The following is a 23,175-nucleotide window of genomic DNA, read 5'->3' on the forward strand; positions in this document are numbered from 1 at the left end:
GTAACAGTAGAAACCCCTGTTAATACAAAGACTATCTATTGCAAACCCCCGCCTTTTGCAAAGACTTTGGCCTGCCTGCATTTCCTCTGGTGGGCGGGATTGCAAACTGCAATTGCAATGCTGACGGCCCGGATTTTGCATTAACAGGGGCCAAATTTTGCTGGGAGAGACAGACTTATACCCCTCTACCGGGGGTACGGTTGCTTTGGAGAATCCATTTTTGGGCCCCGCGGCGGCTCTCTAATGGCCAGAAGCCCTGTATGGTCTGTGCGCTCGATTCTGTTTTGCAAACCCCCATCTTTTGCAAAAGATTCCGACTGCTAGAATTAGTTGCATTAATAGGGGTTTCTACTGTAATCAATCTGTTCATTGTTACGCTGCATTGGTGGCTTGGCATGACCCCACTGTGGTTGTCAACGTACCCAAATCCATGGATGTCACTGCTTCCACTGCCAGTGGCTACCTCATCACTCTGGGTCGTAGTCACCACCTCTTCTTCGTGATTCCAACTTCATCGGCTGAACTTTCTTGGGCTCTCGTAATCATCAACTACATCCCGATGTACAACGTCCACCTGTTCAGAGAATAAGAACCCTCTCCCTGCTCCAAAAATATTGTCGACATCAACTGCCCTTTGCACGCGCTACTTCCCTTAATCCCGTTAGTCATCGGCATCGTCTTGCGACACGCATCATACGTCAGGCGTTAGGAGCAAAGCACCCTGCGGCAAAGATTCTCAAGCGACAATCAAGACGGAACTTGACCGAGACAAAAATACCAGACCACGATTTGTATATATCTCTCAATACGTTCCACGACTTTCCGGCCTTGATTGTCCGCTCGAAGGAACCGGTTACTCAGCGTGCCCAACCCCCCTCGCGCAACCGAACGATTACGAAACGAAAAGGGCTCAGAAAACATCCGAAGGAGACAATGGCGGAGGAAGAGATCAACCTCCCTTCTCTGGTGATCGTATTGTTGATTACGGGTCTGGCAGTACGCTACTTCTTCTTCAGCGGAAATGCGTCTACGGCAAATCGCCAGCCGGGCGGGACAGGAGGCCTATCACCGGAGGAACTGCAAAGACGGAGGGAGCGGGAACGAGAAGCGGCGGTCGAAACGATACAACAGATGTTTCCGCAGGTAGACAGACGGACTATTCTGTGGGATCTCCAGCGCCATGGGGGGAACTTGCAGGCTACGACGGAAAGGATCCTGGCGGGGAGAACGGAGACTGTAAGTTTTGCCTCCTTCACCCATGTTCCGGGTGTTTTTCTCCATACTTTGCATAGTGCGATGTTGTTTTGCTTAATTGAGGAAACCCCTTCGCTAACACCAAGTGTCAACCTCGTAGCCTCCAATTACGTTCCAGCCCCCTCCCCCGCCCACCTCGCCAGAGACAACTGCTGCCGCGCAGCAAAGCGCAACTGCCACCAACAACAAACCGGCGGAAAAGAAGGCCCACCCAGATCTGATTACGAGATACAACTTGAAGGACAAACTCGCCAGTGTCCCCTCGGAGGATGCTGGAGCGGCCACAAGCAGTGCCCCTAAGACAGGAGGCTGGAGCTCGAATCGCGAGGAGAGACAGTCGTTGCTACAGAAGAGGAGGGATCAGATGATTATTGAGGCGAGAAGGAAAATGGAGGCGAAGATTGCGGCAGAGAAGGCTGCTGCCGCTGGGAACAACTGAAGGCTCGTCGGCTTGACGTTGAGCCTGGAGGGGTGAGGTCGGGCAGCGTATAGGACCGACAACGCGACTCCAGAGCGGAATGAATGATGGGAGATTGTGGTGTTAGGGGGTGTTTTGGAATTATAGCTCGTGCACATGTTATGGGTTAGGGCGTGTATAGACTTTCGTGTCAGAGATGAACTGGACGTCATTGGATTGAACGTGTCGAATACAGGTCGGATAGACCGGAAGCATCCTCTGCGTTTGAAAGCGATGTCTGGTTTTGAGCATTTCTACCATTTTCAATGGAAACACTCGTACTTCTAGGCCTGAGAGCCCGATGTGTCACGAGATGTGGCATTGTGCTTTGAGTTGAGGGTTGCATGAAGGGATCTTGACGCTGCAGACTGTCCTAAGCTTTCATATGTGGGAGGTCAAACCCTACATATCTCAGAAGTCGCAGCATCTGGCGTCAACACCTTGCACATGTTCTTGGTCAAGCCAGACCGTGGAACTTGCACCTTCCAAACTCAAATTCTAGAATCTGGCTTTGGTCCATCCGAGTCTATTTCGAACAGACAAGAATTATCAAGGCTATGCAGGATCAATCTGCCTCCATGAATCCGAATAAGGGAACAGCATCCGGTCCCAAGGTAGTCCTGTCGACGCCTTCAAGTAGACGGCCTTCCTTATTACGCGCTATATTTTCGATATCATCATTTCACCACCACATGTCTCTACCCAGTGACACGGAAATTTCCCCTAGCCAGCCTAAGGCCGCCTCTGCTCCGTCCACACCTATCCCGACAGCACCGCCATCACAAGATATAATCGCCGCCCACAAGATGTCAGAAGCTGGAACAGAATACTTTATGCCTGACTTGGCCTCTCCATTGAGCACGCTAGGACGTGGACTCGTGCCTTTCACAACAGCACCCAAGACCCTAGGTATCGATTGGCGATATGGTGCGCAAGGTAAGCATAAGCATGGCCCAGCCGATTCTCTCTCGTTTTCCCGCCTAGTTTGCTCGCAAGCTAGTCTAGTCTTCTGAGTCCTTGAATTCTGACCATGACAACATCTCCAGGCACAAACCTCCTCGTCAACGCCGCCGAGGAATCACGCCGCAGTGGCAACAGCACCTTCAGTTCCAACTTCGAGCGATCAACCTACATCAGCGGTCTCCAGAACCTACTCAGCGGATTACCCCCAGACCTCCGCGACGCCGAAATATCCACGCTGCAGCATGCAATCCCACCGGCAGTGGTGAGCAAGATTGTTCAAGAGAGTAGTAGTAGTAATAGTAGTAGTAGTAGTAGTAGTAGTAGTAGTAGTAGTAGTAGTAGTAGCAGTGGAACCCGAGACAACAAGCCTTCGGATACAAGACACAAGGGCGGTGTCGGTGTCTACAAGGAAAACTTGCTCCACAAGTTCCTTCTTTGGCTCTTTTGCCTCATCGATGGATGGGTTTTCTTTCTTTGGCCCAAGCTGCCGTATTTGTACGTCAGGATGAAGCAAATCAGCCAAGATAACGGACAAGAGGTGGCTGGCAGTCTGGGGAGAGGCGCGCTGTCGGTTGCTGGTGCTATCGTCTTCGTCGTGAATCAGGAACCGGTGATGGAGGCGACGCAGGCGATTAGCAAGTGGACGTATGAAGGGGTGAGGGGAGCTGTGACGGATTTTGTGGCGATGAAGATTGCTGAGAGGAGTGGAAGCGGAGGGAAGAAGGAAGGGGAGGAGCCCGAGGTCAAGTTGAAGGCATCTTAGTGGGAGCGATACAAGTACTTGTGGTAGACTGGTAGGCGAGTAAAGAGTCGTGAGTACTGAGACAGCGGCAAGAATGTATTATTGCAATAGCGGCACGGAATTTGAGAGAATATCTTTGGACTAGACTCGGGCCTCAATCCAACTTGTGTGCTTACAAGCATACCAACTTGGTGTTGCTATGAGACGGAAGAGTGTCTGTGTGACGGTTGACCCGGCGTTGCGGAATGAGCGGATCTCAAGTGGGGCCGTAATCGAAACCGATCCTAACAGAATCACCGAGCCAGTTAAGGAGTTCGCTGAGGTCCCCCGAACCATTCCCAGGCCCACCAACGTAACTGCTGGGACTCGGAGCCAACCGGAAGGACCGTTGACATTTCCATAGCATGAACCGAACGTGATTACCATAGAAACAGATGTGTGCCTATATTACCCCAGAATGGCTACATCATCCCCTTCGTAAAAGAATGAGACAAGGACCAGGAACGGTCAAAGTGGGCAAAGGGGTCCAGTTCGGCCCCATGCTTTGCGGAGAGGATCGGTTTCCAGCGTTCCTTGGGCATGTATCTAAAAGTAGCTTCCGTCCAGTAAAAGGTAAAGAAGTACCTTAAGCTACTTACTGCCAAAAATGGGGTCGCGTGCGGAGTAACGGCTGATAAGATAAAGGCGGCTCATACGACAGGGATCATAACTTCAAGCTTCGACTTCGACGGCAATGGAAATTTTTTGCTGTTGCAGGTACCAGGCCCGTAGCCAGACACATTCTCTTCCCATCTCTCAGTCTCTTTTTCCCACCTATTCCCGCCCATCCTCCCCATCACACTCGACGCCAACGACAAATTTGTTTGATTGTCCGCCTCTTGTCGTCTCAACCCCACGATCGCTCCATCAAACCAAGTCGTTGACGGATCCGAGTGTGTGCCACCACCACCTTATCAGTCCCGTCGCGTCGCTGTAGCCGTCGCCAAACATGAGGACCAGCGTATTGCGCCAGGCCGGCCTCTGCCGTGCCGCCCTTGCTGCCCGCCATCTCCAGATCTCCTCCAAGCCCTCGGCCGCCCTCTTGAGCCAGGTCACCCGCGCCGTCGCTGTCCAGTCTCTTCCTTCGGTCTCTCTTCCCCGCTTCTACTCGGCTGAGGCCTCTGCCCAAAGCGACGCCGCTGCCTCCAACGGCCTCATTACCCGCTTCGCCGACCTCGCCTCTCTCGGTGTTCATGAGAATGTTGTTCGCGCCATCACCCATGGCATGGGCTACGAGAACATGACCGAGGTTCAGTCTATGACCATCAGCCCCGCTCTCAAGGGCAAGGACATGTACGCCTAAATCCTTCACCTCCATTTCTGCCCCTCCAACCGTTGCTAACGTGAACCTTTTCAGTGTCGCTCAAGCCAAGACCGGAACTGGCAAGACGCTTGGTTTCCTCGTCCCCGTGATCCAGAAGATCGTCGCCCAAGATCCCGCGCTCGCCGACAGGTTTGGTGGCCGTAGAGCTCGTTCTGATGACATCCGCGCCATCGTCATCTCGCCAACCCGCGAGCTTGCAGAGCAGATCGGAGAGGAGGCCCGTAAGTTGGTCAAGGGAACCGGTGTCATCGTCCAGACTGCCGTTGGTGGTACCCAGAAGAGGGAGATGCTGTACAAGACCCGCCAGCAGGGCTGCCATATCCTTGTTGGCACCCCCGGCCGCCTGAACGATCTGCTTTCCGACAGCACTAGCGGCATCGATGCCCCCAGACTCCAGACCCTTGTTCTCGACGAGGCCGATAGAATGCTCGAAGTTGGTTTCGACGAGGAGCTCCGCCAGATCATCAACTACCTTCCCGATCGCAAGGTTCTTCCCCGCCAGACTCTGCTTTTCTCGGCCACCATCCCCAAGGATGTTGTTGGTCTCGCCAGAAGCTACATCGACAAGAACAACTTCGAGTTCGTGCAGACCGTCAAGGCCGACGAGGTCCTGACCCACGACCGTATCCCCCAGTACATCGTTCCCTGCAAGGGCTTCGAGAACATCTACCCGACCATGCTTGAGCTCGTAGAGAAGGCCATCAACGAGTCCAGGACCAACCCCGATGCTCTTCCTTTCAAGGCCATCGTCTTCTTGCCTACTACCGCTGAGGTTATCATGGCCAACGCCATCTTCAGGCGTCTTCAGTGGAAGTTCAGGCACATTCCCAAGACTTGGGACATTCACTCCAAGCTCACCCAGAACGCCAGAACTCGTGCCGCTGATGAGTTCAAGAGGGCCACCACCGGTATCCTCTTCTCCTCCGACGTTACCGCTAGAGGCATGGATTTCCCCAACGTTTCCCACGTCATCCAGCTCCATACTCCCCCCAACAGGGAGCAGTACATTCACCGTCTCGGACGTACCGGCAGAGCCAACAAGTCTGGCCAGGGCTGGCTTATCGTTCCCGACCTCGAGCTCAGCATGGCGAGGAGCAGACTTCCCGGTCTCCCCATCAAGCGCAACGATGAGCTCCAGTGCGCTTCCGTAAACGCCGCTGATACCGGCAAGGAGCTGCCCGCCAACTTCCAGCACATCCTTGAGGCGACCTCCAGGCTCCCCGAGGAACTCTTCAAGGACTGCTACTCATCCTACCTAGGTGGCGCTCTTCAGGGCATCGATCGCCAGGGTTTGGTCTATGCTCTCAATGACCTCGCCAAGCACGGCTGGGGCTTGCCCGAGCCCCCTGCTGTCCGCCAGAGCATCGTCAAGCACATGGGCCGTGTCCAGGGTCTGAGGGCCGAGGGCCCATCGATGTCTTCGCGCCCCATGGGTAGCGGACCTGGCCACCGCCGTGATCTCAACTCTCGCGGCCCCCGTCGCCAGTCCGATGATCCCTTCGAGAACGTCCTCCACAGGGCTCAGGACGTCGACCGCCGTCCTACCCGCCGCCAGCAGGCCACCTTCTAAATCTAAACTTGATTTGAGGTGGGTCTAACTGTGCATTTGGCGGCGACGAATGAGGGTTGTTCGTTTTTTTCCCGATGAAAAGAAGATGCTTGCGGGGTTGTTGTTCCCGTGGTATCGGGTCCCCCATGTATTTCCTTTCCTGTACTGTTCGACATTGATACCATCTGTACTATAGCATAATTATCACGGGAAAGCAAGGCCGGAGTTTCTTTTTGTTTCCACACACATCGGGGTGGTCTGTTGTCTATACCGAAGTGTGTTTTATAGACAGCGTGGACAACACGCAAAAGAGGGGTAGTACAGTTCTTGGTCAGTTCCATGGTCACGGGAGAAAGAGAAGAAGGAAAGGGGACTTTTTTGTTGTTCAAAAAGTGGGACTGGGACTGGTGGACATACAACAACACTCGGGACTGGAGCTGGAGCTGGGGGGGGCTAAAAGGGGCGTACACTTTTTGTTTTTGATTTGTATAGGGAAAAGAATTGGGGCCAATCTCGACTTTAGATAAGAACACGCTTTTGTTCTTTTGTTCTTGAAATTTCATCTTGACATATTCACTGACATCTTCTGGGTTCAACTTGGACCGCACATATACATTCGCTCACGTTGTATGATATGTACCCATGCTGCCAACACGTTCCGCATCTGCCCGCTTTATATTCATATTGACCTCTACAAGGACCTTTAGCTGGCAATCCACCTATAATCACATTTTCACTGCCGCTGATTTGATCTGATCTCGAACGTCGATTGGTGTGCATTTTTCATCCCATCGGGACTAAACCATGTCCGTGGTAATTGAAGCTTCAAAGCCCTTTATCTTATTCTCGACTGTACTTGATATTTGTTTCGATTCTCAAAGTCCGCCATCATCCCATTCAGATAATCTTCTCCCTAGCCGAAAGGAAGCAAATGCCATGTAGCAGTCAGCGCAGATGTCGCTATATCAACACGTCCTCGTACAACAAATATTTCCACCTATTGTCCACCCCTTTGCCTTGCCTTGCGCGTGGTATAATATATCGTCAACCCAATCATCCTCATCAACCTCGTGAACCTCATCATCATCATCATCCCTCAATCTCAATTCCCCCCACCTGCACCTCCTCCTCCTGCCCCGCCCCCACCGCCCTGCTGCCCACCAAAGAAGAATCCCTCAAACAGATCCAACTGCTGTCCATCGCTAAAGTCATGATGATTTCCTTCCCAACCAATACCGAAGCCTAGATCCATCTGCCCCACCACCTCGGCCGGGTTTAAGTTCATGTTCAGGCTCGACAGGTCCCCTCCTCCATTACTGCCATCCATACCACCAGTGCCGCCGCCGCCGTCAACGCCTTGGAGGAACTCCAACCCCTGTAGATCACTGAAGCTTAGTGCGCCAGGACTGTTGGCGTATGTTTGCTGCTGCTGCTGCTGCTGCTGCTGCAGGTAGCCCGGTGTTCCTCCTCGTTGCTGCTGCTGCTGTTGGGGGTTGTTGGAACCGGTGATTGGCGATCCAGCCATCTGGGCAGGCGGCGACAGGGTGTTATTAAGTCCTTGTCCTTGCCGTTGCTGGTGTTGCTGGATGGCGCTCGGCGAGGGCATCAGGGATGGATCAATGGGGGTTTCGCCTGCTGGGCTTTGAGCTATCGGCCCGCCTTCTGCAACAGAGCTTGCGTTGCTTCGTGGAGGCTGCGGGAGGTTTCGCATGAGAGAGAATCCACCTTCTTGTTCGGTTTTGATGGCCGCGGCGGCCGCGGCACGGAACTGTGCTGCCTGTTGGAAGGCTGAAAGTTGGGATGCTGATGAGACGGAGTAAGCGTCAGAGGCGAGATCACTGTACTGCGACGAAGGATTGCGAAGCATTGGTGGGCGGTGGCGGTGTTGTTGGTGATGGCGATGTTGCTGCTGCTGTTGCTGCTGCTGGTGTTGTTGTTGCTGCATTCTATAGTGTTGCAAGCTAGAAGCGGCAGAATCACTCTGTGAACTCCAGTCGAAACGCTGATCAATGCTTCCTCCAGGACGTCGCGTGTGTGTGTTGTGTCCGTATCCGCCGGACAAATCCTGGCCTTGACCGAAGCCTCCAGTCGAGTTTGCCATCTTAATGGTTGCCTTAGCGGTACGATCAAAGGCATCCCGACACGCTTCTGCTGGAGGACATTTATCCATCAGGTCTGTGAAAACAGATTTGGCAGCCAGAATCGTGAAGTCGACTTCGTCTACGGTCTATGAAGGTGCCTGATGTGAGTGTCTGAAAAGCATAGCAAAAAGATCATTGGCCCAGAGCAGTGTTCACTTACAAGCCTGCTTCTCACGATAGGCGAGTGCCAAATCGCATAAAGATAAGATATTCCCGCCATGAAGAGATGATGAGTCGCCAGATACGTATAGTTGACCAAGCCCACACGGTGTAATTGGCGGTAGAGGCGCAAGATACGCTGACCTGCCTCGGCGACTTTGAGATAGACGCGGTCCTCGTCTTCCCGAAGCTCCATGTTGAACATTGTGGGACTGTTGACCTCCTTTGAAGTGTGATATTCACCTTCGAACAAGGCTGGGACGCTCAGACTCTGGCGATAGAGCATTATGACAGCCTGCCAGTAGTTGAGGTCAAAGAATTCAGGCGAGAATTGTACGCCGGTCTGCTGCCTTGTTGGCGCAGAATTCTTCCACTCCCATAATCTCCTATCGATATCAATGCGCCATGCCCGGAAGGTCTCGAACTGTGACAAGAACGGCGATGGAAGAGAAGTATGCATGTAAGGGTTCTTCTGGTTCAGTCCAGAGGACCGCGCAAGCTGGGATTGCTGGAACTGCAAGACTTGAAGAATTTCTGACTGGAGCAACCTGAGACGGAAATAGTGATGTGCAATGAGTTTGTAAGTCGGTCCTATTACGTCGGGAGGTGGTTCAAGTAAGCCGCTTGGCGTAATGAACCTATCATCTAGAAGAGAAGGGAACTCGGTGGTGATGACTTGATCTGATATGCCAAATGGCCTGCCGACGCAAACACTGACCAGGCGATCGAGTGAATAAGTGCACCACCACAGACGCCGCCGCAGATCACGCATGTACTCTCGTCGTCCTCTTTCCCGCGAGAATGCTTCGCTCTGGTCTCCCATCCCTAGACCGGATTCAATGTCCTTACCGTCTTCGTAGTGTAGGCCGAGATCGACCGCCAACCTGACAGCGACACCGACGATGTACCACAGCCCGGGAGGAACCGGCCTCAACAAGGCAAAGTTGGCGAGAAGCAAGACGGCCTGTAACTCTTCCAATCCACCAGCACTGTTGCCAAGACAAGCCTCAAGATGAACAATGGCACTAGCATGATATTCTTCTGGCTGGCACTGTCTTGTGTCGTCATCAGTTTTACCTGGCTCTTCAACCGACCCACTGGCCTTGGTCGATTCTCCCACAATGATGCCGCCGCCTATCGCGAAGACCATGTTCAACATGTAAAGTTCTCGTGGCCCCCGTACGCGGTTCTCCTCGGCGTAAGCTTGCTCGAACATCTCCATGAACTCGCCCTTGTGAAGCACAGGAATCTGGGGGTTCGCATGCTCAAAGTAGAGCAACACCAACTTTTCACCCAAAGCCCTGCTGGGGAATGTGGCCGGATGAATCGTCGGTTTCGTATGCAAGCCAAAGAAGGAGTCTCTCATAGAAGTTCCGGCGGCGGCGGGGCCGTTGTTTGTGGGAGCGGGCTTGTAGGGTCGGATGCCAGCCTTGTCCGAGGTGGACTTTTGATCGGATACCGACGACTGTACAGCAGCAAAAACAACGCGTGCAAACGATATGCCCGAGGTAGATCCCAGATGACGAGGGTTTGCCGTCGCGGATACTCCAGCAAGGTCAGACTTGGACACCAGTTTTTGTAGTCTGACAACATCATCTCCTTCATTCTGCGGCCTTGGATTGTTGGTGCTATCGGGTGTCTCTAGTTGTGAGGGATGCCCGGTTGCGTCCCCATGGGTCGAGTGGGCATGGCGCGGCCTATCTCCCTTCTTGGAACAATAGTCCAAGTTTTCGGCCGGCGGGTAAGTGATATTGTTGTCCTTGAGCAGGTTTTCCAGTTGCTCTACTCGTTTCTCGAGGTAAAAGATATAACTGGAAGAGCACGGCGTCAGTACTTTCTGCTATCTACAGACAGGGAAGCGAAGCGTTGGGCGGAGTCTGGGGTTATGGCGGGAAACCGGATCCCGGCCGGGGGAATTTCTGACCTCCTCGGGATCTCCCTCTTGGTGATGGGATCGTAGCCAACACAGGCAACATTGGCCTTTTCGCAACTGGCACAACTCGGTAGCTTCTGGTCACAGCGATTCTTGCGAAGCCTACATCGATTACAAGCGCTCACGTTGCGGAAGCTGCTGCTTTGTCCGGCCTTGCCCCCCGCCGACCCGCCTCCCTGGCCCCCATGAGTGGCGCCGGAACCGTCATGTAGAAGATCGTTAGCGGGGGACGGTGCTTCCCCGGACGGAACCGAAGTCGGAGACTCTCGTTCCGGGGACGATTGGCGCGGGCGCTTGTTTGGGTGGTGGCTCGGGGACGGAGGAGTATCCGCCAGCATCATGCCAGGCTGCTCAGTAGATAGAGCACTCCAATCGAGTCCCGCCGTCCCTGTGTGACCGGGCTCGCAAATGCGGTCCGGTTTGTCGTGCGAGGCTTAGGCGCGTGGATCAGGGTTCGCGTCTGCTACCTCTCCAGCTGCTGTTGGGCGCTGTTGCGTTGGTTGCTTTTTTTTCGTTGGGGAATGCGCATCCGAATCCGAAGCAAGCTTGACCGACAACGAGTGGCCTGGATGGGGTAGGTAGGTAGATCGAACGGTAGCGTAGTGGTAACCAAGACGGAGGACCCCAAGAAGCGACCCTCGTGATGTCCCAACCGTCACCTCAATCTTCGGACAAAGGGCTGTTGTTGGTTTGCGCGGTTGAGCCGTGGGAGAAAAAAAGTTGCAATCCTTGTTGGCGCGGGAAGGGTCGAATACGTCCGGGTTTCGTCGCAGGTCACACTCCATTGACGGACGGTAGTATCATGTTTGGATCTCGGCCGACTTTTTGCTGCGATACGATGCAAGAGGAACCAAAGGCGGACGGCACGCGGAAAGCGGCAACGGCGCAGTTGTAGATAATAGGCCTAGTTCTAGTACAAAATGTACTGAGGGCAGGTGGATAGCGGACGTCGATAGTAAGTGGAGAGGTGGTTGATAGTTAGGTCCTCTCCGGTGCGCGTCGTAGGCTCTGAAACCCAGCAAAGTGGAAATCGCGGGGGGGGCGCTAAGAGGTACATAGCTGAGATAGGTACCTCTAGTACCCTAAAGGTACACCTGCCCTATATGTCTAGGTACAGGTAGGAATCCATCATGAGAGGTACAGCACCGAACCATATCAACAACGGATGAACTTCAACTGTGCCCGAACTTTGCGAACTTTCAAGCTCACATCCATATCACGCACCCATTACCGGCTCATTGGGGCATTCGAGACGTGTCAAGAAGCACGGAGTGTTGGACAGCAGACGACGAGATTCTCCTGTCTTTTCAAGTGGGCTAAATGTCCGTGGTGAGACCTCTACTGATATTGCACTACAATGCACGAGACACTTCTTTCCGCGACACAAACCAACCACGATGATCTCAATCTTCATGATCAGGCTTGCTCGGATCATAAAGCTAGGTTGATTTCTGTCCCAAGGCGGCGCGGTGTGAGATTGAATGAATTACATGAAATCCGCACATATTTGCTCAACCACCCCCCAGCCAGCCCAGCCACTTTTTGCGCCCAGGGAGGTCCAAGAGGATACCTCTAGTCTATAGTGTACGCACGTCACTAGGCTAGCTCCAGTCACGATCACAACCTCCTGACAAGGACCCTAGCCTTCAGCGAATCACCAACCACAAAAAGACGCCCTACCACGTATATCACAGATGCGAGCGAGGTTGACGTTGGGATCCAATCAGAAACCCCTTTTGGTTTGGTCCTATTAGACCTGGCACGCTATTGGGCAAAACCTGGACGGCTTTCTATAGAATATCTTGAAGTTGCATTATCAGTATCTCGAAAAAGGAAAACGTTTCTGACATTGACAATCAAGATGTAATTCGATTCAAGGCAAGAAGATCAGATAAGCCCGTCACCACCAAGGATAGACTCAAGATTACAAGGCACATATACAAATGTGTATAGTAGTATACAATTGTTGCTTACATGCTAAGAAACACAATTGAACCCCAGTAAAGATAATTCACCCCACATGCCGTTCGTACAGCAGAAATTCCCATATAAAAAGCGACCGACTCCAATTTCCTGTTCCTAGCCCAGACTGTCCTGATCCCTTGTCAAAGAAAAACACCGGTATATCTGAGGACTGGAGAATACATGCCACAATAAAGCGAACGACCGTTGAAATTTGTACAATGCCCAACACCAAAGTCCCAAAACCCAGCACGCTCCAGAGTCTATAAAGATATCATATGCGTGTCCAAACAAAACAAAACAAAGCCCGAGGTAACTGTCCAGCTGGATACCCCGCCAAACGCCGACCCTTATTGAATAAAACAAAAGCTCAACTGAAGCGATAAAACAAAAACAAGCAAAAAGTTGTGTGAACGCCGATCTTGCGGCGCACGGGTATCAGTCTCTTTGGGTTGTTGTTGTTGGTGTTGTTGTTGGGGCCAAGTTGATGGCCGTGGGGGTATTTGTAGGCTCAGTTGTGACTGCCGATTCGATCGCTGCCGCATCTTCAGCAGCAGGTTCCTCAAATTCCTCCTTTTCATCCAGTCTCCCCCGAGGCTCGGTAATTCCGAAGCTAAGGAAGGACGCGCCGATCGTCACAAAGGCCGTGAACCACCAAACGATTCCGCAGTATCCCACCCGCAATCCAACCGTGTAAAGGTACCCCGAGACGATCGGTCCCATGGCGCGGCACAGACTGGCTATCGAGGCCGCCACGCCGTTGATCGTTCCGAGCGTCAATGTCGAGGGTGCCGAGTTGGTCAGGAGGATCGCGTTGCTGGGGTAGGCCATCGTAGCGAGGGTGCACTTCCAAATGATCAGGATGTAAACGCCGGCCATGCGGACGCTGCTGGGCAGCAGGACGAAGTAAGGGGTGGCGAAGTAAAGCAGAGGGTACGACATGGAAATGATCTGGAATAGACGAAGCGCTCCGAGCCGACCGGTTATCCGGGGGAAGAAGAAGGACGTGGAGATCATCGAGTAGAGACCCTGGATCGACAAGATGATGCCGACGGTTCGGGTGTCATACCCAAAGCCGTCTGCGAACTTGAAGGGGAGCGACCAGCTGTCCTGGCTGCCCTGTGGGTCGGTGCTGAGGAATACCGGAAGGAGAGAATCCAACGTCATGGTGTGGCTATAAAGCAAAATTTGGTCAGTAAAGTTCCAGGTGTTCGTTGTAGGTGGAATGTAAACCTACAAAGCAAGAAGGCCGTAGTTGATAATGATGAAGATGATGGGTTTGGTAAAAGTCCTCTCTGGCTTCTCTGGCTGGGCCTCCACAATCTCACCCGTCGATTCAAGATCGAGCACCTCCTGCATAATCGGTCCCTCAGTCGAAATAAGCTCTGGCGATCCATCTGCGGTGCGGTATCCAGGCAGCGACTCGTCCGTTTCGCCAAGCAAAGGCTGATCCTCCCCGTTCTTTCCCCGTCGAATTCGTTTCCGGAAAATGCTGTCCTTTCCGAAAAGACGAGAGGTCAGATATTTGCCCAACTCAACACCGCGGTCACGTCGATACTTTTTTTCGGCGTGGGTTTCTTCGAGGAACAGAAAACCGACGGTGAGGCCGAAAAACACACACATGGCGCTGAAGATATTAGGCAGTAGATACGGGAAGCGGTCCCAGATGCTGCCGGGCTGGAAGACGGTCGGAATCCAATCTACCGGCCTTGCAAGAGTACCGCCAATCATAGGCCCAACAATCGAACTATTAAACAGTTAGCACGCTTCGTACCTTTGAAGTGGCCTTGTCCTGTGTGTTAAAACATACCCAATGCACCAAACAATAGGCATAACCGTGTATGCCCGTGGCTGATGTTCTTTCACTGTCACCAACTCTCCAACAGTGGTCTGCAAAACACCCATGTTACTGGACCCCATCTGTCAGTTTAACTCGACTCAAAAATCTTCCCTTTCAGTTTGCATAACCGAAACTCACCCGTTCAAAATTCCACCCAAAGCACGGGCAAGCAAGGCGACCGGAAGGCTAGGCGCAAGACCGAACAGGATAACGCTGAGACCCGTGCCACCCATTCCCGTCAAAAGAACCGGCTTCCGGCCGATCTTGTCGCTCAGTCGTCCCCACAGGAAGCCCGCCAGAAACTCGGCCAGGGTGAAAGAAGACGTCACCCAGCCGGCGTACATGGAGATTTTGCTTTCGTCGTTGGTGATGTTGAAGTCCTTGACCATGTGGTAGACATAGGGAAAAATCGACATGAAGGCGATAGGCTCGCATATCCGGCATAGTGCTATTGTTTTGTCTTAGTTATGGTGTTCTATGCTTGCTCTCTTGGTGTTTCGCTCCGATGGTCACACAGAAAGACCGGGAAGATACAAGACATACCGAGAATTAACAGCTGCCGCTTCGGGTACGGCGGTGGTGACCGCTTGGCTGAAGCTTTCTTCACTCCATCCCTAACAGCGGCCACTGTACGAGCAGGTCCAACTACCATCTTGCCTATGTTTGTGCCTGGGACCATAAAGGATTATTGCCGAAGAGATAAGCTGACTGTTTGTCTGTTGGAGGAGACTCCAGTGTAGCCGGCCAGTGCCGGCAGTGACCGACAGATGTCAAGGTGTGTTGAGATACCAGTCTAGTAGGACAAAGACCGAACAGACGAGTGCCGAAGCAGGGGTGGATATGGTGTATATATAGTGATATATGGAGGTGACCGGAGAAAGGGGTGTGAGAGACAAAGAGCTGGACTGCGTAAAGCTGGGAGGGGGAGTGAGACGGATATACATCTGAAGAAGAGGCGAGCAGGAGTGATCAAAGGACTACGTGCTATATACGTAACTAGGTAGTCACAGACGACTACATGGCGGGCAGGGGGCCCTGACCGAATAAGCCAGCATTCTCAGGCGGCTATCGCCAAAAAGAAGGCGGCCAAAGGCGCAGGACGGGCTGAGAAGAACATGGTCACCAGATCATCCGTTGAGGACGATGCTGTGTGGACCCCTTGCGAGGACCGCCGCTGGCAAGCATATTGCGTACATGAATGATGGCTGTTGGGATTGGGAACAGGGCCCCGGGAGGAGGGGCGAGTGAGCGAGGACGTATCGGTAATCAAGCGTACAGAGGAAACGTTGAAACGGCGGTGACAAGCAAGAAACTTTGCTACTGTACATGGCGAGGAGTAAAGGCCCAAGATGATCCTACCTTTTTTTTTTTTTTTTCTTAAACCCCGGACTACCTAGCTGGAGCAGGTCAGGTACCAAGCTAGGTAAGGAACATGGCCCCAGCGTGCGAGGTGCAGTGATGCAGGGCTATCCATGATCCATGGCCGGCGCTGGACCCGCGCACAGTGTTTGTTGGCGCGTATGCCTTTGATGTGGATGGCGGGGACTTGTACATCAGCGCCGCAGCTACAGCAACCTCAACTGTGAGTAAAGGTAAGATTCTGTCTCTCAATTAATACCTACCACGCGCGCTACGGCAGAGGTCACCATCTCGCTACCTGTGATATATGCCCGTGGCAGGGATATGAGGCTGTACCTTCGAGGTAGCACTACACTGCTGAGGTGAGGATGAGAATGTGCTGTAGCTTTATAGTAACACATTGATGACGGGTAGACGCTAGTAGTCGGCTAGGTTTCTTATGTCTCGACCACTTCCTTCTTCTTGGGTCTCCTTCTTTTTCCTTTTGTTTTCTTCCTTTCTTCTTTCGCCACCCTCAGATCGCTTTACCCTTTTCCACCCTCAGCCGCCCAATTTGATGGATGGAACCCGCCATAAAGTCAAAATGGCCGCTTCGCAAGTGTGTTCGAGATGTGGGTTTCGTTGCTTCTGGAACTTACGTTAAGATGAACATTCAGCTCCTGGCTCCTGAGGCTGCTAGAACGGCTGGTCGGTGATGGACATCCTTAGGACTGCAATGCCGTGTTTCGCGTATCGTACAAAAAGAAGAAATGAAAGTCATGTCGTGTGAGCTGTATGACCTATGCTTGTAGGCCCCGACCACGGAGCCGAATGACCGGCCAGCCCCTATGGTCAAAAGCCGTATAATTGTCCCTTTTGTCTCTTTTTCGGGCCTTTGCCTTGCGACTCAGAAGGCATCGAGCAGCGGTTACCTGCGTCCGCGAGTCGCGACCAATTCAGCTTTCCCGGTTTCAAGCCGTGCCCATGAGACTCGAGGCGACACGACAGTCAGACCGGCCGGGCCCTTTTGTTGCTCCTCCAGCAATCCATTCACCTCCCAACGCGCGGGCTGGGCTGCATGGTGATGGGCACGCTTTATTGCTTGCTAACAGAAGCGTGGGGTTGGCTCGTTGGGTTGGGAAACACCTTGCACAACAGCGGGCCGGTAGACCGCCTTATCCCACGAACCTCTTGCCTCGACTGACCACCACCACCACCACCTCCTACTCTTGAGCTGTGGCTGCATCACCTTCGGACAATGGGTTGGACAGGCAAGCCGATCAGGTCGCGGTCGGGATACACAAAACAGGCATGCCCACAAGAGCTGCCTTGGCCAATAACTTTTGATGAAAGCACGGAACAGAGGACATAGGTAAAGTAGACGAGCAGCACCAATGATAGAAAGTCCGAGCGAGGTGAGATGTAGTTTTAATGTTGTTCATATAGAAGCAGGGATAAGTACCAACCAGCCAACTTAGGTCGTACGCATGGACGCATTGTGCGTATACACGCACACACAGCGTTCGCCTCAATGGGAGATACACTGCTCCATGCTTGCAGTCGTGCCATAGCCTCGGGACCATAGGGATGAAGGGGTCATGACTGAGACCTGCCTTCACACTTCCGAGCTATGTGCAAGATCCAGCTACGTTGATGGGCAACCTCCAGTAACTGAGACACAGGGCAATTGATGCGTACCTTCACGCCTCAGCACTGTGTATGTAAGTTAGGTCGAGTACATGTAGGTATGTAAGCTGTAGAACTAGCTGGCTGCTGGGGCACAAATCCGGCATTTGAGTGCATGGCTTTTGGTGGGCTCGGTGGGCTAGTCGACCGGACCGGTAACGGGCAAGGAGGTGACAGGCAACTGAATCATTGGCAACGAGAGGAATGTCTCGATTCAAAAGTGAGGCGCCAATTGACCATTCCCATCGAGGCATGGTATGTCCGATCACAGCGACAATTTAGCACTACGCTTCCCGCAAAATCTCGTCACAGCAGCGAAAATCTTCCTGACTCTATGACGATTAAATGACAGGCGAGGAGATTGGCGTGGCGGTCTTGTGTGGAGGAACTAAGCAAGGCCTTGCTCTCCTGAATCCCCAGCAGTTCAAGCTCGTCCGGGTAGGTAGGGTGTTGGTAGCTCAATGGTGGACCACAGTCCGCGGCTCGCGGGGGTAATTGCTTGAGTGACGAAGTGGACAACAGGTTTTGCGCCGAGACTGTCCCAAAACATACATTGGAATCTTGTTGCGAACCGAGGAAAGGCTCGAAAGATTGGTCGGGTAGGAGGCGGTGAACGGAAGAGAGAAGAAAAAAGTTATCAGAATCGAAAAGAATGGACGCCTCGGAGGAGTCGGGACGCGGAAGGTTCACGCGGGACTACATCCGGCCTGGAGGACCTGGAGGAGCAGGCTGGGGATCAGCTATCAGGGACCCCATCAGTGACACGCGAGGAAGGGAAAGGTTGCACACATGGAATAGCGGTATACAGTGGCGAGTGCCTCCTTACCCACTGTGTGATTTGTAGTGTGAAATGTTCGAAATTCATCACGCCGACCTCCAGCGGATGAACTGTAATATACGTCCAGGCCCAGTCGTTAAAGCATGAGAGTAGTACAAGGCTAAGGATGATGAATTGGTTCGCTTCTCCAGAAATGCTCATGTTGATGTAAGGCCAAGCAAGGTGTGACAAGCCGCTCGCAGATCCAAGCCCAGGGAAACGGGGAGGAGAAGAGCGGATGTAGCAGAATGCATCATCAAGAATCCCAACGAGCAGAAGGGGAGCCTGTTATTATCCACTGTCCCCAGCATTTGCCAGGTACTGAAATGAAAAAAAAGGATGCGCTTTGCAGTTTTAACTTTGCAGGAGATTTGACGTCTTGTATCCATCGGGCAATGATTATCAACACTTGATTGGAGCAATGACACCATACAAGACCCTGGAAAAACATGACTTACATACCTCCAAGGGACCTGCCAGCAAGGGCCCGACCTGATCCTGCCCTGGAGCCCTGGCTACTAGCCTTTTTCTTTCATCACGGATCAGTGAGCTCTTCCCAGATCGCCCTAGGCGGCTAGACCGATGATCCAGCCAAGATGTGATACGGACTGAATCGCTGTCCTCATTTCACTCCTCCGGCTTGCCTGTTCCGTCCTTTACGCGCAAGGTAGCAACCAACGCAAACAAATGCCACTAGACTAGTAATGAGGGAATTTAAGTTCGGACTCGAGACCGTTGGCAAATGTTGGGTACTCCCGCCGTGCAGTAGTTTGGACAATAAGCAGGTGTATAGTCGCGCTTTGACTTGGATCTCCTGCTGCCCTATTGATCTTGGCCGAGATCTAAGTGGAAGGTAATATTCTCTCCGCGCACTGGTTGGATGACAGCTGTGCAGGTTTTGCTAACGGCTACCTTGCCTAGCCCGACTCCTGGCACAACATAGCTATCTTGGCCGATGCCGTAGCAAGCGCCGATAGCCTCGGATCCAGATCATCTTGCCTTTGCGCGAAGAGCTAACCGTATCTCCATTCTGCGCCATGCGACGTCGGAGGGAGTTCCGTCTAACTTTCATACAATTGTATGCTGCGTCAATGCCTGACGAGACGGAGCATCTTAATGCCTGGGTTAGCGCTGTTCTGCTCCGTAGCTTGTTACCGTGTAGACTTCTGTGGCCGAACGCATATGTACATATGTGCTGTAGATCAGATGGGCCGATGCCACGAAGCGAAAAACCCAGTCGTCTCCGCCAAACATGATGTGATTGCTGAAGACCAAAGTGTGTACACGTACTTTGTTTGTACATGTACAGCACCCGACGCTACCGCGGCATTTGTCCGGGATCCCGCCGGACGAGCAGATGCGACCCGTTGCACTGGAACCACAGCACCTTTAGCACGCCGCAGCCGGTGTACCGTGGTAGAGTTGTACTTGGGCTGTGGGTTGATACTGTGTACTGTGCTGGAGAAATGCGATGTCTGAATGGGCGATGGTTGAAGCTTGGCATACTATCCTGGCGGAGCTCCAGGCTTGGAAACTAAGCTGGAAAGCTTCCATACATAATATGGGGCACATAGGTTATCATATGTAAGCGCTTGTCGCGGTCATCTCCTAAAGACTTTCATTTCCTTGTATCTTTTCGAAGTATCGCCGTTTCAATCCCGGGCGGAACGTGGTGGAGATGTCGGCGATTCAGTAGGAATGTTAACCAGATGTCGTGTATGCGAAACGGCGGTTTGGGAGTTTGGGAGTTTGGGACCACAAAGATTAGCAGGACACAAGGGAGGCTGACCTTTCGGTGATCCGGAACCATTACAGCGTGTAACATGGCGCTTATGACCAAGCTCTCTCAAGCAGATAACTTGGTTGTCCGGCCCAGGCTCCCATGGTAATGAAAACCAATCTGAGTTTTCGTTAGCCATCGCTCCTGTTGTCAAGTGCCAACAGGTGAGCAAGGGGGAAGAGCGCGAGGTGGCCACTCACAGCGCTCCGTTCATGCCATATCTGTTTAGTGTATACAGCCCGTCCGGATCTCAACATAGGTGGACATTGACATCTCAACCAGCAAGACAGTTTGTGAGCGTACCGAGCCCGTGGTCAGTATAGTCCCATGCATGAGCTCGTAGTGGTGCGTGGCTCTTAATGGTGAGTTGCTATTCTTCCAGCAGTCCTCACCGGTAAGGCAAGGGAGACACTTTATGGCTTGTTGCAAGCGTGCTGTCTGCTTATAAGGTGCGTTGAGGGGTCTCAGTTGCAGCTTACCGGTCTACCTCTGCCACAAGGCTACCGCACTCACACCAAGTCCGACTCCGCCCCTGAGCATTTCGGATCCCCCCTTGTACGGTACCCAGCCGTGCCAGCCAGCCAGCAAACTCGTGTTCTTTCTGGAGGCTGGGTATGGTAGCAAAGTTTGATCCGCCTGGGCGGGAGCCGGCTGTGAAACCAGGCCGTAGAGGTTTGTTGAGCCTTTTGACCTGTAAACGGAACCCGGCTTGTGTCCCCCGGTTACACAAATGACGCACGGCAGGTCCAGAGTGGTGTGCATCGAGCCGGGCCTCCCTTTGGACAGTTCCACCTCAACCCATCATCGCGTGGTGGGCATTTGGAGGACCCGAACTCGTGGTGCCAAGCCTCCAGTGATCGTTGACGGAACCCTTCCGTTACCGACAGAAAGGAGCAGAGTGGGTTCCCAGATGTCGTTTCAAACGTGGCATGGGAAAGTTGATCTCTGCCTCTCCATTGGCCAGCCCAAGGAGCGATGTTTGGAGTAAAAACCGTCCAATCTGATAACCTATCCGGCGATTGGACCGACGATCAAGCCGTACTGTATAATAGCAGAGCAGTCCTTACAGTAAGGAAGTATCGGTACTCGCGGCAGACAAACTCGGACATGTTCATGAGTCCAAAATCTATCCGAAGTGCTGGATGACTTGTATTTCACCCTCCGTTCTTCAGATGCACCCACGGCCTACCCCCGTCTCGCACAAAACTTGGTGGATGCTACAGGACTTCAACATAAGCAAACAGGTAGGTATTATAGGATCTCGAGGACCACTTAACTTGCTGGAGTGCTTGAGTGGCACAACATGATGACACAGCATGGAAACCTGCTTCTAGAAAAAAAGCATACTCTTGAGAGGCACTGTGACGGCCTACTCGTCCATGACCTTCTTTCGGGACGATGTCCTCGGCGTTCTTATTCATCATGCCCTCGCTTTCTTGCCGAGAAGAGGGGCGAGGGGCTTATGGGTGGCCAAGGAGCCAAGGTCACACGACCACCAACTTTTATCTGGTACCAAACTTTGGAGATTAGCAAATCTGTACATGTAAATCGAAGGTGTTGTGGAAGACCTACCGCACAATATTGACTCCTCTGCAAAGATCGAGCTGTGTCACGCATGAAGGTAAAAGATTTTCTCTCTTCAAACGCTGTGGAGAAGCGCCAAAGGGAGTTGGAGGGAGAGACGAGGCCTCTGAGATGCACGACACTTTGCGACTGCACTACTAGATCCCTCATTGACAGGTAAGATACTAGCGTACGGCGGCAAAATATTGACACCCGGCCGGTAACGGTGCTTCCGAACACGGTAAGTAAGGTGATATATGATGCAGGAATGCTTGCGAGGAATTATGCAAGTCGAGCGGTTGATTTGCAGAACGCCCTAACTCCCAAAAAGCTACAACCTCCTGAATCTCCCATCTCGTCAACAGGGCAGCATCTGGAGTATGTGTCCGTATACCTCAGAGTGTAAAGGCCTACGTACCTGTATCGGGGCATAGCCCTGACAAGATGTAGACACTGCGGACGAAGTAGGGAGATCTTGAAGTGCAAGCTCGATTCACGCTAGTTTGGTGATGGTCGAGTTGTCCCGAGGATACCTATGGAAAGTGAAAAGGCTTCACCCGTGGCTGTGAGATGTGGGCCGCAGTGACTGTAACTAATGACACTTTCCTCGTCTACGCCACGCTGAGCTCAACAGTACTCGATTTCAGTTGGAATATTCAATGGCTGAAGCCGGCCTCTGCCCCGTTTGGGTTAAAGGTTCAGCTCCCATGGCGTTCGGATCTTGGCCTAGTACCAAGCTTGGAGAAGGTTCCGCTGGGGCGGTTCTGAAACTCCCAGGAAAAGCATGGAAATGAAAAAATATTGATAAAAGATTAAATGGCTATGGCTGGGGATCGCGGCCGTGTCTCCGGCACCAGACAATTGATGCCATTAGTGTCTTCTTGTCTATGGACAGCACTGCCGGGACACCCAAGAGGCAGAGGCCATAGGTAACTTAACGAGGTAAAGCAGACAGATGTCGCGGGGATATTCTATTGAGCAAGGACTGATAGGTTCCATCAAGAATGTAGGTAAGATCGATGGTGATGATAGCCTAGGGTATCACAGTTTTGGCCATTGAGTTCCATGTTTTATTGCACAAAGGTTGTAAGTTGATAGCTTGACAAAAGTGGAGGGACTAACTGGAAACCTGGGCGGTGGACTGCCACTAGTGGCACCTGTGCTAGAGGTGCCTATCGCTGCTGGTAGGAACGATCTCGCAAGTGCCTGCCTGCCACGAGCACCGCTATGCCCACAGTGTGTACATACGTCACTGCAGGAACGGCGGGAATCAAACTATTTCCCCTGGACATCCCCTTTATTTGTCAAACATCTCCGTCCGAGCCCCAGCGTCCATGCCACGGCACCTGCTGTGATACCGCTATACGCAAAAGATTGCTATCTAGCGGTACACTATCCAACTGACTCAATGGCTGCCAGCGGACCATCTAGGACCCATTCCTCTCCGGTCACTAACAAGCGAGAACCGCTGCTCCTTGTGGGCTTAGGCCAGCTTAGCGAGGAGCCATCACGATAGGCAACCATTCGTTGAATCTAGATCTGCACTTTATACCTCCTGATACGGCCAAGCACCAGTGATTGTTGGGCGCAAGATGCGTCCGTCTTCTGAAGGAGCATGCAAGTATCGT

General features: G+C 52.6%; 5 protein-coding genes across 5 annotated transcripts; 3 read left to right on the top strand and 2 right to left on the bottom strand.

The window, feature by feature from the left end:
• The first annotated feature begins 271 nt into the window (after positions 1-271).
• On the top strand, positions 272-2,101 carry SMAC4_00879 (uncharacterized protein). The gene is made up of 2 exons (XM_003349941.2): positions 272-1,236; positions 1,355-2,101. The coding sequence occupies exons 1-2, from the start codon at positions 934-936 to the stop codon at positions 1,691-1,693; spliced, it is 642 nt and encodes a 213-aa protein (XP_003349989.1). The 5' UTR covers positions 272-933; the 3' UTR covers positions 1,694-2,101.
• A 188-nt stretch (positions 2,102-2,289) lies between these two features.
• SMAC4_00880 (uncharacterized protein) lies at positions 2,290-3,437 on the top strand (the record flags this gene model as incomplete). The annotated part of the gene is made up of 2 exons (XM_003349942.2): positions 2,290-2,647; positions 2,758-3,437. The coding sequence occupies 2 exons, from the start codon at positions 2,290-2,292 to the stop codon at positions 3,435-3,437; spliced, it is 1,038 nt and encodes a 345-aa protein (XP_003349990.2).
• A 748-nt stretch (positions 3,438-4,185) lies between these two features.
• On the top strand, positions 4,186-6,882 carry SMAC4_00881 (uncharacterized protein). Its single transcript, XM_003349943.2, has 2 exons — positions 4,186-4,748; positions 4,813-6,882. The coding sequence occupies exons 1-2, from the start codon at positions 4,405-4,407 to the stop codon at positions 6,347-6,349; spliced, it is 1,881 nt and encodes a 626-aa protein (XP_003349991.1). The 5' UTR covers positions 4,186-4,404; the 3' UTR covers positions 6,350-6,882.
• Positions 6,883-7,062: 180 nt separating this feature from the next.
• SMAC4_00882 (uncharacterized protein) lies at positions 7,063-11,670 on the bottom strand. The gene is made up of 3 exons (XM_003349944.2): positions 10,553-11,670; positions 8,630-10,439; positions 7,063-8,555 (listed from the first exon to the last, which is right to left on the bottom strand). The coding sequence occupies exons 1-3, from the start codon at positions 10,900-10,902 to the stop codon at positions 7,431-7,433; spliced, it is 3,285 nt and encodes a 1,094-aa protein (XP_003349992.2). The 5' UTR covers positions 10,903-11,670; the 3' UTR covers positions 7,063-7,430.
• A 663-nt stretch (positions 11,671-12,333) lies between these two features.
• On the bottom strand, positions 12,334-15,712 carry SMAC4_00883 (uncharacterized protein). The gene is made up of 5 exons (XM_003349945.2): positions 14,907-15,712; positions 14,502-14,811; positions 14,334-14,432; positions 13,761-14,270; positions 12,334-13,697 (listed from the first exon to the last, which is right to left on the bottom strand). Exons 1-5 carry the CDS (start codon positions 15,040-15,042, stop codon positions 12,962-12,964), a joined length of 1,791 nt encoding a protein of 596 aa, XP_003349993.2. The 5' UTR covers positions 15,043-15,712; the 3' UTR covers positions 12,334-12,961.
• Positions 15,713-23,175: the final 7,463 nt, after the last annotated feature.

The sequence above is a fragment of the Sordaria macrospora genome, chromosome 3, assembly GCF_033870435.1.
Source record: "Sordaria macrospora chromosome 3, complete sequence".
Lineage (NCBI taxonomy): Eukaryota > Fungi > Ascomycota > Sordariomycetes > Sordariales > Sordariaceae > Sordaria > Sordaria macrospora.